Source organism: Colossoma macropomum, unplaced genomic scaffold (assembly GCF_904425465.1).
Source record: "Colossoma macropomum unplaced genomic scaffold, Colossoma_macropomum, whole genome shotgun sequence".
Taxonomy (NCBI): domain Eukaryota; kingdom Metazoa; phylum Chordata; class Actinopteri; order Characiformes; family Serrasalmidae; genus Colossoma; species Colossoma macropomum.
This window is the reverse complement of record NW_023495290.1, coordinates 253,943-268,960: the sequence shown is the minus strand read 5'-3', so window position 1 is coordinate 268,960 and position 15,018 is coordinate 253,943. Positions and strand designations below refer to the sequence as shown.

The following is a 15,018-nucleotide window of genomic DNA, read 5'->3' as shown; positions in this document are numbered from 1 at the left end:
TATCACTGAGAGCTCCCACATTTTCAGAAGTGACATTGCAGGTTCCTGCTCTGTGATTCAGGATTAAATCTAAACCTAAATCTTTGACTGGATCAGATGTTTCACAGTCAGGTTTATGAACAGTGCATTTTCAGATCTGAATAAAAAAGAGGAGGGGAACACGCTGCAGGCTACGCGATAGCGTCTGCTATCTGTCTCACTGCGACCTTCTAGAACAGACAGCTCCAGTGTTTCTGCCCCGCAGGTCTGATTTCATTATGTTAATAACAGGCATTTGAATTTCAGGCCGTAGAGCAGAAATCTTCGGTCTGATCCGCGTTTGAGTCTGAGTGACAGTGGATCGCTGGATTTTCTGTTTGATTAAAGAAGATCTACTTCATGAACTGGAGGTGCAAAAACCTTCTGAGCCTTCAGACTCGACTCTTCAGCTCCTGAGATGTTGATTCTGTAAGAAATGCATGTATGAATGCGTCTCTCTGGCCTCTAGTTTTATCAGAACTGAGGCTGAAAGCCAAACTCAGATAAACTAACGCTGAGGAGTCGGTAGAATGAGGCGCGAGGGGAGGCCTGACGGTCCACAGCGATCTGCTCTGAATTTAAAGCAGTGACCTTCAGCTCAGCCTCCGATACATTTACTCTGTGAGGATACTGTTTACCCTCCCTGTGGACAGCAAACAGCACGCAGAGATTTCTGCATTTCTGAGCCTGAAGAGCACGTAGAAGCTTCAACAGCGTCCTTCACTGGGGTTTTTATTTAGATGTAGAACATGAAAATAAAAAACTGGACGAACCCTCGCAGTGAGACAGCTCCTCGTCTTCAATACAGAGTGCATTACTCATCATTCTGCATCTTTCAAAGTTTTAGAATATACGTTTTTATTTGAGACGTTCAGAGTCGCTGCAGTGACGAAGATTAAAATAGAATTGAAGAGTTTGTCATTATGGGAAGAGGCCAGGGCTGAAGGACAAACTCCCTCACGCACCCAATCCACTGGGATTTTCGTAAGTGTTTTATTTACATTAGCAGAACTGTTTTCAAAAAGACCTCTGAATTAGGAATTGATGCTGGTTTTACATACAGCCTTATTCTACAGCAGCAAACTGGAAGAAAGATCTTCAACCCCTTAAAATCTCAGGTTTATTACATACTAAGGCTTACTGTTCAGTAACTACACGGCTTAAATAATGCTTAAATAATACAAAAAATTCTACAGTTTGTCTAAATTTAAATCTACCTTCTGCTTAAGTTATGTTGAAGTAAGCTAACATTAGCCAAGAAGATTAACATGCATATACAATGTATCACTGTTGTGGGAACAAAACCTCGTATCTCCAAAATGGTAACTTTACTTTTTTTAATGTAAGTCAATGGAACCAGACTTTTTTCTAAGTGATTTTGGGCCGTTTCTTTTGGTCAATTCATCATGAAATTTATACGCAATGTAAAGGGCAACAGCTATTTTCAAATTATATCAAAAACTGAAAAATGGAGACATGAGGTTTTCTTCCGACAGCAGCGATATATGTCTTCAACAGTTTAAGAGCGATGGGTTAGGGTTAGTGTTAGGGTTATAAATGGCTCATTTATCATTATTAGTAACTAAAACAATCTGTTCCTACTTGTTTTTTAAACTCGGGACATGTTGATTGCTGTGGAGTGGCAAAACTGCTAAGAGTTTAGGGACTGTCTACAAATTACATCACTAACAGTGATAAGCATTACTTAATTATACAAAGCCTTACGAGCCAGTACAGGCCAACAAAGAGCACAAATGATGGCCAGTTAGAGTTTTTAGAATGGCCTGTATTCATGATTATTATTGATAAGGGGTCTCAATAGAAGAAAACTACCTACTATTTGGTATAAAAGCCAGACAGTTAAATCACTTACATTATATAATTTAGCTCCATGAAACAGTGCAGCTCTCCTGTTTGCTTTGTGTTAAGTTGTTAAATCACCGTGTTTAAATGATTTTTCTCTCGTCTTTATTTAATTATTTGACTTTTAAAAAGACAAGTATTTCAAAAGTGACAGAAAGCAATCAGATTAAATCACATCATATTTCTAGATGTTTTTACTTATTTTAAGTAATTTTATCTCATGAAATGATGTTATTCCCGTGGAAGAAGTTGTCATGGGCATTATTTTTTGAAATGAGCAAAGTATCCACAACAATAAAAAAAAACCAGTGTATATTTACAAATAACAATGAAGTTGATAAGATTAAACAATAATTATCTTGTCTTTGTACAGTTTTTGTTTCAGGTCAGAGTGAATTTACAAATCACTACTTTCTGTGTTTATTTGCATTTTAGCTACTCAACTCTTTTGGAACAGGGTTTATATTTAAAAAAAAGTAAAATAGATCAAGAAATAAGTTAATTAATAACAATCTACAGCAATCCTATGAAGATAAATACTGATTAGATTTTAAGATGATTTCATCTGCTGAGAGAGTGTTTTTTGCCGTGAAGGTGATATGATATGAAAATGATATCTCATATGAACCGAAGCTCTGAGTGAAGAGCTGATCTGAAGCTCAGAGTGCTGCTGCAGGAGTTTATCAGAGGAGATGAACTGACCTTTGAAACTCTGTTGGCCACTTCCCGTCCCACCATGAGGCCCTGGACGAAGGTTCTGGCAGCGATGAAGGCCCGCGTGACCTGAGACTTCAGCTTCTTGGGAACGTCTCCGAATGGCTTGAGCTGGTCCATGTACTTGCTGATGCACTCCAGATATTCCTCAGTGATGAGATACTGAGAGTTCAGCAACTGGAACATCCTCTCCAGCAGACGCGTCCAGAAGTCATTCAGCATCTCCTCCAGGTTGACGTTCCCGCCGGTGTAGTAGCGCTTTAGTTCGGAGAACAGGCCCTGGAACACCTCAGCGTTCTGCATGTAGGGCTTTCCATACGTCCTCACGAACATCTCGTTCAGTGAGCGCTCCGTGTTCTCCAACAGCTCCAAGAAGAACTCTGCTCAGAGAGAGAACAGCAGAGTGAGACACGTGCATTCAGGCTTTCATATGCTTTCTCAAAGCACTATATAGACGTACAGGGACAGACTGTTGACCAACTGTTGCTGCACAGTTTATCAGCCCCCACCTTTGGCCAGTGAGATGAAGTGGCCCGTTGAGATGAAGCTCAATGTAGGGTTTCTAATAAAGTGGCCAGCAAGTGGAGACACAAGGTAGGTGTTTCCAATAAAGTGGCCAGCGAGTGAAAGCACAAGGTAGGTGTTTCTAATAAAGTGGCCAGTGAGTAGAAGCTCAAGGTAGGTGTTTCCAATAAAGTGGCCAGTGAGTGGAAGCACAAGGTAGGTGTTTCTAATAAAGTGGCCAGTGAGTGGAAGCACAAGGTAGGTGTTTCTAATTAGGTGGACAGCAAGTGGAATCACAAGATAGGTGTTTCTAATAAAGTGGCCAGTGAGTGAGTATTTTGTGTGGTGTTTCCATTATTTTGTACACTCATTGTATATAAATATGAGAGCAGTCAGACTGTCAAACGTACCTGTGTTGTGACTGTTAATTTTATCAAATTGTTCAGACTTGCTCTGTGTGTGTGTGTGTGTGTGTGTGTGTGAGAGAGAGAGAGTGTGACTGCAGCTCCAGATGGTGGATCACGGGCGCTTGGTGGTTATCGTTTAACAGTGAGATCACAGCTCTGTTTTTAGGCTGTCAGTGTGGAACTGGGTTAAACAACAGCTCAGCTCTGCTGGATAATAACCTACAGTTTAATTAAACACCTGCAGGTTTTAGTGATCCACCAGTGAAGATGTGACACCTTTTAAAATGTACTAACTCTACTTTCTGAAAATATCCTCATGCATACTTCAAAAGATCGCTATATTAACTTGCATAATAATCATATTGTGACATTTTCTCAGATATGTTTCATCCTAAAGTCAGATCAGATGAACATGCCTTTGATCTATTTTAATTCTGTTGTTCAAAACTGCGTCCTGGAGCTTTTTAATTATTCAGAGAGCAGCACGTTCTTCTTCATGCTGGACTCTGGGGAGGAGCTTCAAAATACACGGGATATCAACTACCCCGCCTTAATTAGTGCTCATTAATAATTAACAAATTACTCATCCTCTTCCTGCAACCATAGGCTAGGATATTATGTATTATGATATTCAGTAGAGTGAATAAATGTATTAAAAACAACCCATATATGCTCCACCCATCAGAAATCTGAGGACACCTGGATCACTGGATCATTCTACTCAATTGGTTCCAAAGATCAGACTTTAGACTAAAATCTGTATGATGGTTATTTTGACCCATTAAAATGCTCTTATGTCTTAATTATGTTTGTTAGACAAAAACAATCACAATATTCCTGAAACTTTACCAAAAGTGAAAATATTTTGGCAAAGATAGTATCAAACTCCACCGCCTCTATAATATGGACATTTCGTTTAAGTTAGCTTCATAGTTATTGCCAAATAATTAAGCGATAGAACATGAGAGGGAGTGTGTTATCACGAAATAACATCACGGCTGTGATTTGGTCGCCGTAGATCATCACAGCCGTGATGTTATTGGCGATAACACACTCCTCGAGTGTTCTATTGCTTTAATACAACAGTTAAATAAATAAAGTAATAAATTAATAAACTGGGCCGTGAACGCGGCGTTTAATATGTTTTAATGTTCGCAGTTCCTTCACCAAATTATAGTTCCTTAACGAGCAGCTTGTTGCTACGTCAGAGTAACGAGCTCCGCCCACTCGAGGCACAGCCGGCAGTTCGTTCTCCAGCTCTACACAGAACGACTGACAGTTTGGGAATTTAGTGTCGTCTCATCTTCAGAGTCTGACCAAATCGGCTGTCGGTCAGATGTGATCTTAAGCGTGCGTTTTCTGTTTGTGGCAAAGTAAGAAGTAAAAACATTCAAATGTCTTGAGCGTCTCCTACAGCTGTCAAAGTCGTTGCTTAGCAACGGCGTCTCAGCGGAGTGATACAGTGTTTGTGAAAAACCTGTGATGTTATGGTGAAATAACAGCACGGTTAGAACGCTTCTCAACCAATCAGCTCGCGTGGCCGGAAGTGACTGTTGTATAAAGTGCTGTACCTCACAGTCTGCACTCTGTGAAATTTAAGCTAACGTAACTGAGGCTGAACCGCACACTTTTGCATACATACTACACTAATGAGTGCACTTCTAATGGTGGTGCACTATTTTTTATACACTATTTAGTGCTGTAGTGTGCGGTTTGGGACGCAGCCTGAGTGTTTAAAGTCAGCGCTGATGCTGCCGTGCAACGTAAAATGAAAGCAGCAGGCAGTATAAAATTGGGGCACGAGTGGATCCGGCTGCTGTTTTAAATTTTATAAAATTACGGACACAACCAGGCGGTGCTGCCCTCCAGGGACAGTTTAAGCTCACAAAGGCTTTGCATCTTAAGCATTTAGAACTCATCTGAAAAGAGCACTGTTCATCTTGAGGGGACGGGCTGTCTTACTTGGTTTAACTGGGCTGGCCAGAGGCTCCGCCCCTGCTAGCAAACACAGCTTTGAACAGTTGTACACACATAAAATCATCATCACTGTCAGTCTTCCTGTTCTTGAATAGTTTTGTCCACAGGCCTTTTATCAATAACACCCAGTTCCTGAGTAGAGTAGGTGTAATCTCCTTTCAGAGCTGTGCTGACAAGGTTTTCATACATTCATTTTTCCATTAATGCTCAGAAATGATCGCATGCTGCCAGTGAGAACCTCTGTGATGTGAAAGCTGCTGCTGATAGTCTCACTTCTGCTCTTTTCCACACAGACACTGATTTAAGGTGTGAAAACCTGATGCCGTGTTTGTGTTCTGTGTATGAATGTTAGTTCAACAGTTCAGAGCATTGAAACTCCAGCTGCAGGAATAAACAGTATCCAGATCAGCTGGCAGAGACTTGCCAATATGAAGGTTCCTCATCACCCAGCTCCCTCAGGCTTGTGGTGACCAAACTTTCTCCCAGAGATCTACTGTATCTAGTGCCTGGGTATCTGAGCACCTGAGTATCTGAGTACCTGACCATCTGAGTACCTGAGCATTTAAGTATCTGACTACCCGAGTATCTGAATGTCTGAGTACCTGAGCAACGAAATATCTGACTACCTGAGTAACTGAGTACCTGGGCATTTGAGTACCTGAGTACCTGAGTAAGGACTTCTGAAGACAGTAATGAGTTGGATCAACTGTTGGACTGACTGGATGGATCAGCAGTGGTCGATCTTCAGGAGCAGGGTTGGTGACCACTGTCCTGTACCATGTAAAGACATCAATTCCGTGTCTTTAGATGGCCCAGTTATGGTAGCAGTGCACAGTTTCTGGGATTAGAGAGTTTCACACTGTTTCTGCGGGGGAACCAGCTCCTGGAAGACTTCAGTTCTGGTCTTTAGATGGTCCAGGAATGGTGGGTTAGAACTGGAGAACTCTGCAAGACGGAGGATCTTCAGGACCAGGTTCCTCAGCTGAAACAGTGTGAGACTCCTTTATCTCAGAAACATGTGCAGCTGTTCTGACACTGATTATATCAGATGTGCGAACAGGATGAAGCGACCCCCCCGAGCCGACGCGTAGCACTTCAGCCGGTCCTCTGAGACCACCGCTGCCTGAGAGACCTCGACTTGAAGAAACGAGTCACACGCTGAGCTGAAGATCTGTCCCGACACCCGGTGAATAATTCAGAGAGCCGGATGCCCCGAGCTCCAGCCTGCTTTCGGTCTGAGGCCCTGCCTGAACTGATGATCACGTGACGCTGCCAGTCTGTGTTCAGAGGCCTGAGATCTACATGTTGTGTGGATGTTGATGAGCCGCGAGATACTTAATGTGGTTACACACATTGGCATGAAGTTTTCAGCCCTCCACCTCAGTACACACTGCAAAAAAATGACATCTTCATAAGTGAAATCATCTTAAACCTTTCAATATCAAATATTTCTCATTTTGAGATGCAATATTCTAAGTTCATTCAACTAATTTCTAAAGTTTTTAACACATTGATAAATGTGTAGGAACAAAAATCAGAGAAATGAGAAATACTGCCATGAAGAATAACCAACAATTCATTCTGAAATTGAGATTTTACAAATTGTAGCTACTCATTCAGTAAAATGTAGGGGAGCGTGGAGAACAACTTAAAACAGGGCACAATTTAACATGGACGTTTTATGCTGTTATAGAAGGTGAATCAGCATGAGCTTCTGGCCACATTACCACATTTCCTAGCTGCAGCCTCCCACCAAAATTCAGAGTGATTGGTCAGCATTTTAAAGAGATCTGAGCCAACGTTTTTTTGGTTACTGAGCTGTTTGTGTAAATCACAAAATCCAGGCTTATATCACTTTAATCACCAAGCTCAGTTCAGCCTCCGCACTGTGGGGTTAGTTCAGCTCAGACACCTTCAGTACACAAAGACTAATAAAGGACATTCAGTCTTTTTGTTCCATTTACACAGATTTTAAGATGAAAAAGAGAAACATCTGAAAACTGGAATTTTCTTCTGCTTTATTAGTGTCTGTCAGATGTCAGTATTTTGGTTTTAAGTTTATTAATCAAATTGACATTATCAGTTGGTAAAGCTGTAGTTGTTCAGAAACAATGTTCATATTTTACTGTTGTGTGTTCTTCACTGGACAATATGAATCCATATAGTCATTGTGTGACTCACAGTCTCATGTCAGTGTTTATATATAATTTGATGCGTGTATCAGTTGATCTGTCTGTCTGTTTATAGATTATAATATATAATGCAGTACAGCTGGAAAATATATTTGGATTATACTGAATTAACTCTGTTTGCAGTGCTTGATCAGACTTTTCTAGCAGGTGTTAAACTGACCCTCTGTCTGTTACAGTGAACCCACCCATGGGCTAAACTGGAACACTGCACTTCCCTCATTTTGGGTGGAATTGTACTGAACGGTAGGAGCTGGAAACAAAATTCAAGTGTTCTTTATAACAGAGGTGTTTATGTTGCTTGTATAAAAATATGATTATTCCAAATTAAATATTTTTTTAATTATTTCACAAAAACCGAAATGTGTCAGGTTGTGCTCTCCCCTAATGAAAAAGGGAATTAACTGTCCACCTGAAGGACAAAGCTGTTGAGTACAGGTGAGTGTAATGAAGTATTTGGAGTCGTGATCTGAGTGTTAACTTGTGAGTCAACATTACAAGAGTTCCTCAAACTCCTCAAGCTTTAAACTCAGTGAGGTTAATGACGTAAACTCACACTGGAACACATTCATCAACCAACGTAAGAAACACTGCTATTCATTTAACGTAATTTGCATCAACTGAATTATCTGTACAGCGAGACTCGGTTATTCGGTGGATTCAGAGCTCCTAATGACGACGGTTAATTTTCCGTCAAAAAAGCCTCGCAGACATCAGTTTAATGAGGATCTAAGTTATGAATATTCTATGTGTTCACTGAAAGCAGGCAAGGAGGCGTCGCGATGTCCCAGATAAGACATTTCCAGAGATAAATGAGTCCTCAGAAGAAGAGAATCAGTCGAGATCATCACCATCAAACGATTAAACAGGGAGATTAATAAACAGCGTGTTACTGGAATGTCATACAGCAGTTAAAATGCTGGATCTGGACAGTTCCTGCAGGAGGAAATGAAGTGAAGTCTGCTGGCTGATGTTTTGTACTGACAGTCAGTGCCGTTCTGTATGAAGATCACTGAACGCAGAGCAGTGCTTAAATATATTCATCTACTCTGTGATTCATTTCATCTGATTTTTAATCTTAACTACATAAATAACATTAATTATCTTTAGCGCTGACCAGGCGGAGTTATGTGGACACTGAGAACATCCACACTCCTAAACATAAAGGTGCCAAAAAGAGTGCCTTATAACAGATGTCGCAACCCAAATGTTAAGAAGAGCCATTTTGTCATTTCAACAAAAATCAAATCACCTTGGGAGTCACAGCATTTTATGTCCATTTTACCATCTTGGCTGTAAATCTGTCTCAGTGTGTGATAATGCACTAGTGTAGACTAAAAAATAAAATATAACTTGCTTTGCTCTGCTTTCAGTTTTAGCTCAGCTAAAGCAGCTTTTCTCGCATCTCCAGCAGGAAACAAAAGCAAAACAGTTTCTGTAAAATGTCTCGCAACATTCAACTTTTTACAAGGTTGAAGTCGCTTCTCATTCGCCAGCTTCTTGTTAGAATTTTCCCGTTCCACCTTAAATGGTGCCTGAGGCACCAGAAAGTAACTGCTGCACTATTTAAGGTGGAACAGGAGAATTCTAACGAGAAGCTGGCGAATGAGAAACTGACTTCAGCTTCATGACTTTTTAGTGTTTCAGTTTCTCGTTGCAGATTAAACAAATCAGGAAACCAGCTGGAGTGATTATAAACACTAATAAGTCCATTTATCTCCAAATTATCGATGTTCATCTTAAATCTCTCTCTTCGCCGTCTCATTAGCTACTAGCTAGGCGAGACTTTTGTCTGTGTTGCTATGGTGACCAGCAGTCTGTGCTGATCTTCAGGGTTAAAGGGTGAATTAGATGTAAATGTATTTTTACCTACAAATCTGATTCAGCTGTGGAGCCACAACAGGACAGTCAAAGAGCCACGTGTTGCTGACTCTTGCCTCATAAGAACGATATTTTGTTCCCTAAAGAACCTTTTAGCAGATGGTTCTTAGGGAACTAGGTTTGTAAATGAGATCTGTGAATGTGAAGAGCCTTTTTAAAGTTTAAAGAAGCTCTACATAATGCAAAGCCCTTAAATTGGATGTGTAAAGGTTCTTTAAGCCTCTAAAAGGTTGTTCTCAAATATTTTTTAAGGCCTCCTATCTACAACAAAATCAGTTGGGGAGTGGAAGTAATTTCCTTTCAGAGCTGTGCTTCAAACACAAAATGCCCAGAAACTGCTTCTAAATGATTGCATGCTGCCAGTGAGAACCTGTGTGGTGTGAAAGCTACTGCTGATAGTCCCACCTCTGCTTTTTTCCACACACAGACACTAATTTAAGGTGTGAAAACCTGATGCTGTATAAGAGGTTTTTCACACTCATACATCACTTTTTCAAACACAGTTTTCAGAAAACCTAAAGTTGTTCTTCTATGGCTAAAACGACCCTTTATGTTAAGAGTTGTTTTCATTAATAAGTGTCATTAATGTTGGGGTTACACTACAAGACCATTACCCTGATTTTAGCCCCGATTCTCAGTCTGAGTCTGAGCTGTTCGGCTCTAGTCTGCAGATTTTTGGGTCAGTCGGAGTCGACAGTTGGAGAGAGAGTCGAGTCGTGTTTGAGGGGCGCAGACTCAGATTTTTGGCCTCCTGATCGCGTTTCACACCAGTCGGAATTTATTAAACATGTTTGATTTTTTCGACCCGATTCTCTGTGTGATCTAGTGTAAACTGGTCAATGGAGGGAAAGAAGAAAATACAGCAAGTAAACACAGAAACAGGTGAGCAGACGGTTTCAGCTCTAAATGATGCTGGAAGATGGAACGAGGAGAGACTCTAGAGAATCTAAATATAGATTCTAAGTCCAGCACAGAGCTTTGAATGCTGTAGACTAACCATTAGGTGAGAACGTTTGAGGGTTGGTGGTGAGATGGTCAGTTTCAGAGATGAGAAGTTCTAGGTTCTAATGACTGTTGGGGAACACCAGTAGTCACAGTTCATATTTTTGCAGCATAATGCGGTAATATTTGGGGACAGTTTGAAGGTTTTAAAAAGGGGATACCACCCAGCCCTAGAGCCAATTATACAGTGACTGTACTCCATTAAAGGTCATCTCCAGGAAGAACACCGACTGTCGATATGACCTCTAAGCTGAGGCAGTGACTAAACTGCTCAGGCCTGATGGGAAGAAGTTCATACGTAACTGTTAATAAACTCGCAGATGTTTCCCACAATGAGAAATGGGCAAAGACAGAAATGAGGAGAACCTCCTGCAGCTCTGTCTGAACACGAACGCAGGAATCGTACCATCAAACCTTTTATGTCTGGACACAAAGGTGTTCCTCAGGTCTTCACTGGCCTCATCCACGAGCTTCTCAAACTCATGTTTACTCCTCTCGCTGAGCTTCTCCTCCACCTCCTGTGTACAGCAGGTCCTCTCCTGCACGCACACCTGCAGATGATCACCTGGAAAACACAAAAACGCCACATTTACAGAGAGACCGAACTAATGCACACCGAGTTTGGGGTGAAATGTTACGCACTGGTTCAGTTAAGCCTCATAAAAGATTAGAGGAAAAACCATAAAATGGCACAGAATTCAAATCTTTCTCACAAACTTTATAATGAATTTACTATGATATTAATTTAGAGGCATTGCATCACACTTGGAAAACTTTCAATGAAGCTGTCTGTTACTATAGCAACTGGATTACTATGTGACTTACATTACAAGTACATACTGGTGTGGTGATGCAATCAAAATGCAAACAAATTCCTGATTTACTCAGAGCTCTAAAGACTGTACTACTGCAGCCAGACAGGTCAGAGTGCTAGCAGTGAAACAGTGTTCTGAAAAAATATCACGACCTCCAGCGAATCAAACTGAAGAGTGATTCATAACAGTTTACTTCATCCATCTTCCGCTACAGCACTGCATTTTATGATCCGAGAAAAGACCATCAGTTTATCAGACGTAAGCCGGGGTTACACTACACAACTTTTACCCCAATTTTAGTCTGGCTGAGTGCTGGTCTGCTATTTTTGGGTCAGTCGGAATCGGCAGTTTGTCGAGTCGTGTGTGAGGGGCACGGACTCAGATTTACAGCCTCCCGATTGTGTTTCAGACCAGTCGGAATTTATCAAACGTCTGATTTTTTGACCCGACTCTGAGTGTAATCTAGTGTAAACTGGTTAACGACTCAATCTGAACTGATTCCTGCAACAACCAATGAAAACAAAGAGCGCAAAAGAAGAAAATACAGCAGGTAAACAAAGAAAAATGTTGAAAAGTCTCTCAGGTGTGGAGCGAAGCTTTTTAATAAGCTGAGTTTTAAGCAGAATCGAGTTTATGTACATTTAAAACTCTAAAAATACCAAACTGATCACATTTTTAAATCCATGACTCTCACTTAAACATGTTTACCTGTTGCTTCTTTACTGTGTCAGTGTAAACGGCAGAGAAAACAGCAGCAGCAGCCCATGTTTGTTTATTTGCGTCTCCTAGTAACAGGAGAACGTGCCAGTTCAGTGAGTTCCGTTCAGTTCAGAAACAGCTTAAAAGTTGAATAGTGTGTGATCCCTAATCGTTTAGTGTGGATCCCCAATATTTCAGTCAGCCAAAAAATCTGCAGAATTCTGATCTGTTAACAAATCCTTTAAGACTTTAAAAAGTTGTGCAGTGAACCCAAGGCTTTAGAACCCAACAGAAACTTTTAGTAAGCGGTGATGTTTCCAGTAGGTACAGCAGTGGAGCAGCTTCTTTAGTGCTCTGTTAGATTATACTGATCTCAGGCCAGATGTTTTGGGCAGCACTGATACAGATCAATCCCTCCAGGAATTAGAGGTCACAAATTTAATCAACCCTCATGAACATTTGCAGGTTTTCACAGTTTAGCCCATCACTGTATTATTCGGCTCGAGCTGCTGACCCTTTGTGTCCAAATCACTGGTGCCCTTTTGATGAGCTCTAAATGCTTCCCTGAGCAGAACCTGTATAAAACTTTAAGGCTGTAAAGCTTTTTTCCAGACTCAGGACCATGCGCTCTGGCCAAGTGTGAAAGCTGTTTTTGAGCCTGTGAGCAGTCCAGAGAACCGATCTCTGGTCCTCCTGAAATTGGTGGTCTTGAGTTTACTTCTTGCCAACTCTGGTGCGGTCAGAGCCGGTTTTTGAGGAGCCTGGCCTCTTCCTATTTCCCCCATTATACCAAACAATGGACTGCAAAACAGCAGAGGGCGCCCACAAGCGAGTCCTCAATGAACGGGAGTAAATGGAGCTCAACAGCTGAAAACAAAAAGTTAAACTATTTTCTAATCACTTACACAGAACTTTCCTTTAGTTTTAGAAAGTAGAAGGATAGAAAACTTACCTATTTATTTCCTTTTTCTACAGCTAATGGGTTTTGGGTGGAGCTAAACAGCTTTTGGCTGAATGGGTGGGGCTAAACTGCTTTTGGCTGAATGGGTGGAGCTAAACTGCTGTAGGCTGAATGGGTGGTGCTAAACTGCTGTAGGTTGAATGGGTGGGGCTAAACAGCTTTTGGATGAATGGGTGGGGCTAAGCTGCTGTAGGCTGAATGAGTGAAGCTAAACTGCTGTAGGCTGAATGGGCGGAGCTAAACTGCTGTTGGCTGAATGGGTGGGGCTAAACTGCTGTAGGCTGAATGGGCGGGGCTAAACTGCTGTAGGCAGAATTGTTTGGGGCTAAACTGCTGTAGGCTGAATGGGCGGGGCTAAACTGCTATAGGCTGAATGGGCGGGGCTAAACTGCTTTAGGCTGAATGGGTGTGTTCTGTGTGAACCACCCACGTCATTGTAAACAGTGACAGTCCTGTATGGTCACTCAAACACTGCCCTGTTTAATATTCCTGCTGCACTAATTCACCTGATTGAACTCATCAGCAGAGACTGAACCAGATTCACAGATAAAGCAGATTAAACGTTCTGCTGACTGTGCTGTGTTTTTTAGGACAGCAGCAGTGCAGGAACACTTCCTCTCAGAGGAGTGTAGAGTACCCTAAACACATCCTCTAGTCAAATTCTATTACTGCAGTGAATGTAAATGACTCTTACAAAATACAGCATGAGCAGAGGTTCAAACGGAACAGCTCAAAAAACCTGAGTACTGAGTGCTTTATAGAACTGGGCCTTCTTAAAACATCCTGCACCTATCAGCACAGGAACTGCCAGGCTGGGGTGGCAGAAATTGACTGCTGCACCATTTACGGTGGAACGGAAAACTATAAGACGCCGGTAAAGAGGATGTTATACACGAACTGAAGCTTGTTTAAAGTACCTGATCTGACCTGTAAAGAGTGACATCACTCACTATACTGGAGACGAGACCAGTACAATAGCATATAATCAAAACATCTGCAATTATTTAATTGTTCAATAGAGTTAACATTGTTTATTTTGGGCCTGCTACTCAAACACAAGTGTGTAATGCAGAAACCTCTCAATTCTCCTCATAATAGCCTTTTTTATCTGATTGCCACTGTTAGCGTTATGCTAATCTCCATTAACTTGCTTATAAGAACTGTAATGCTATATTAGCGCCAGGCTAGCTGTGGTGAATATTCACATTTTATGGCATTTATTTTATGCTCAGGCTTTAAACAGACATTTAGCCAGGTAGCATGTTAGCCTGTGTGCTTTAATGCTACCTGTGTGCTTTAATGAGAACATAATATGTTCCAGCTAGAGCATATATAGATGCAGATCAGTTACAGAGAGTCTGTTAACAGCATCCAGGGTCTCACTTTATTTTTAAAATGCTCTTTTGGGAAATCAGCATTCAGAAATACTTAAGTGTGAACGGGAAATAATTATGCAGCAAAACCACAGACACGAGCCGACAGCTCAGCAGAGCACATAAACACTGTTCTCAGAGAGCAGAAGATGAGGATAATTAAGGGATTAGTATAGAATATATATGATGCACTTACAGGTACTTTTAATATTCATTCAATATATTTGTTACTTTTCTTTTTTGATAATGTTTTCCTGTTTCCTTAGTTCCTACATGTATGTTGTAAAAACCCACTCTCCTGTGGTAATTTATGCCAATGTTCCTAATATTTAAAAATATTAGGCCAATATCTTTGCAGAATGTTTCGCAACATCATATTGTGGTGATTGCTGAAGCCCCAGTTAACATTCAGCAATGCTAGTAAAAACAAAGTTCAGTTACCAGTGACCAAAGGAGAGAAGGGCTTTAAACTCCAGTCCGAAGAACAATTTGCGAGTCTTCCGTTCCCCAAAACCAAGACACACCGCGCAAAGGAAATGTGGGGGCCGAGACAAGCCTGAGAACAATAACTCACAGTTTCAGGACTAGAGAACTACAACAGTACTGACAAATCAG

The 15,018-nt window shown here is 41.1% G+C and overlaps 1 protein-coding gene across 1 annotated transcript in view; it reads right to left on the bottom strand.

The window, feature by feature from the left end:
• The window catches only part of gpc6b (glypican 6b), a 76,869-nt gene that overhangs the window by 46,358 nt on the left and 15,493 nt on the right, over nucleotides 1-15,018 (bottom strand). Inside the window, exons 2-3 of the mRNA XM_036561988.1 lie at nucleotides 10,962-11,120; nucleotides 2,584-2,975 (exon numbers count right to left, since the gene is read on the bottom strand). Of these exons, the coding sequence (XP_036417881.1) occupies nucleotides 2,584-2,975; nucleotides 10,962-11,120 (551 nt within the window). The remainder of the gene's footprint in view (nucleotides 1-2,583; nucleotides 2,976-10,961; nucleotides 11,121-15,018) is intronic.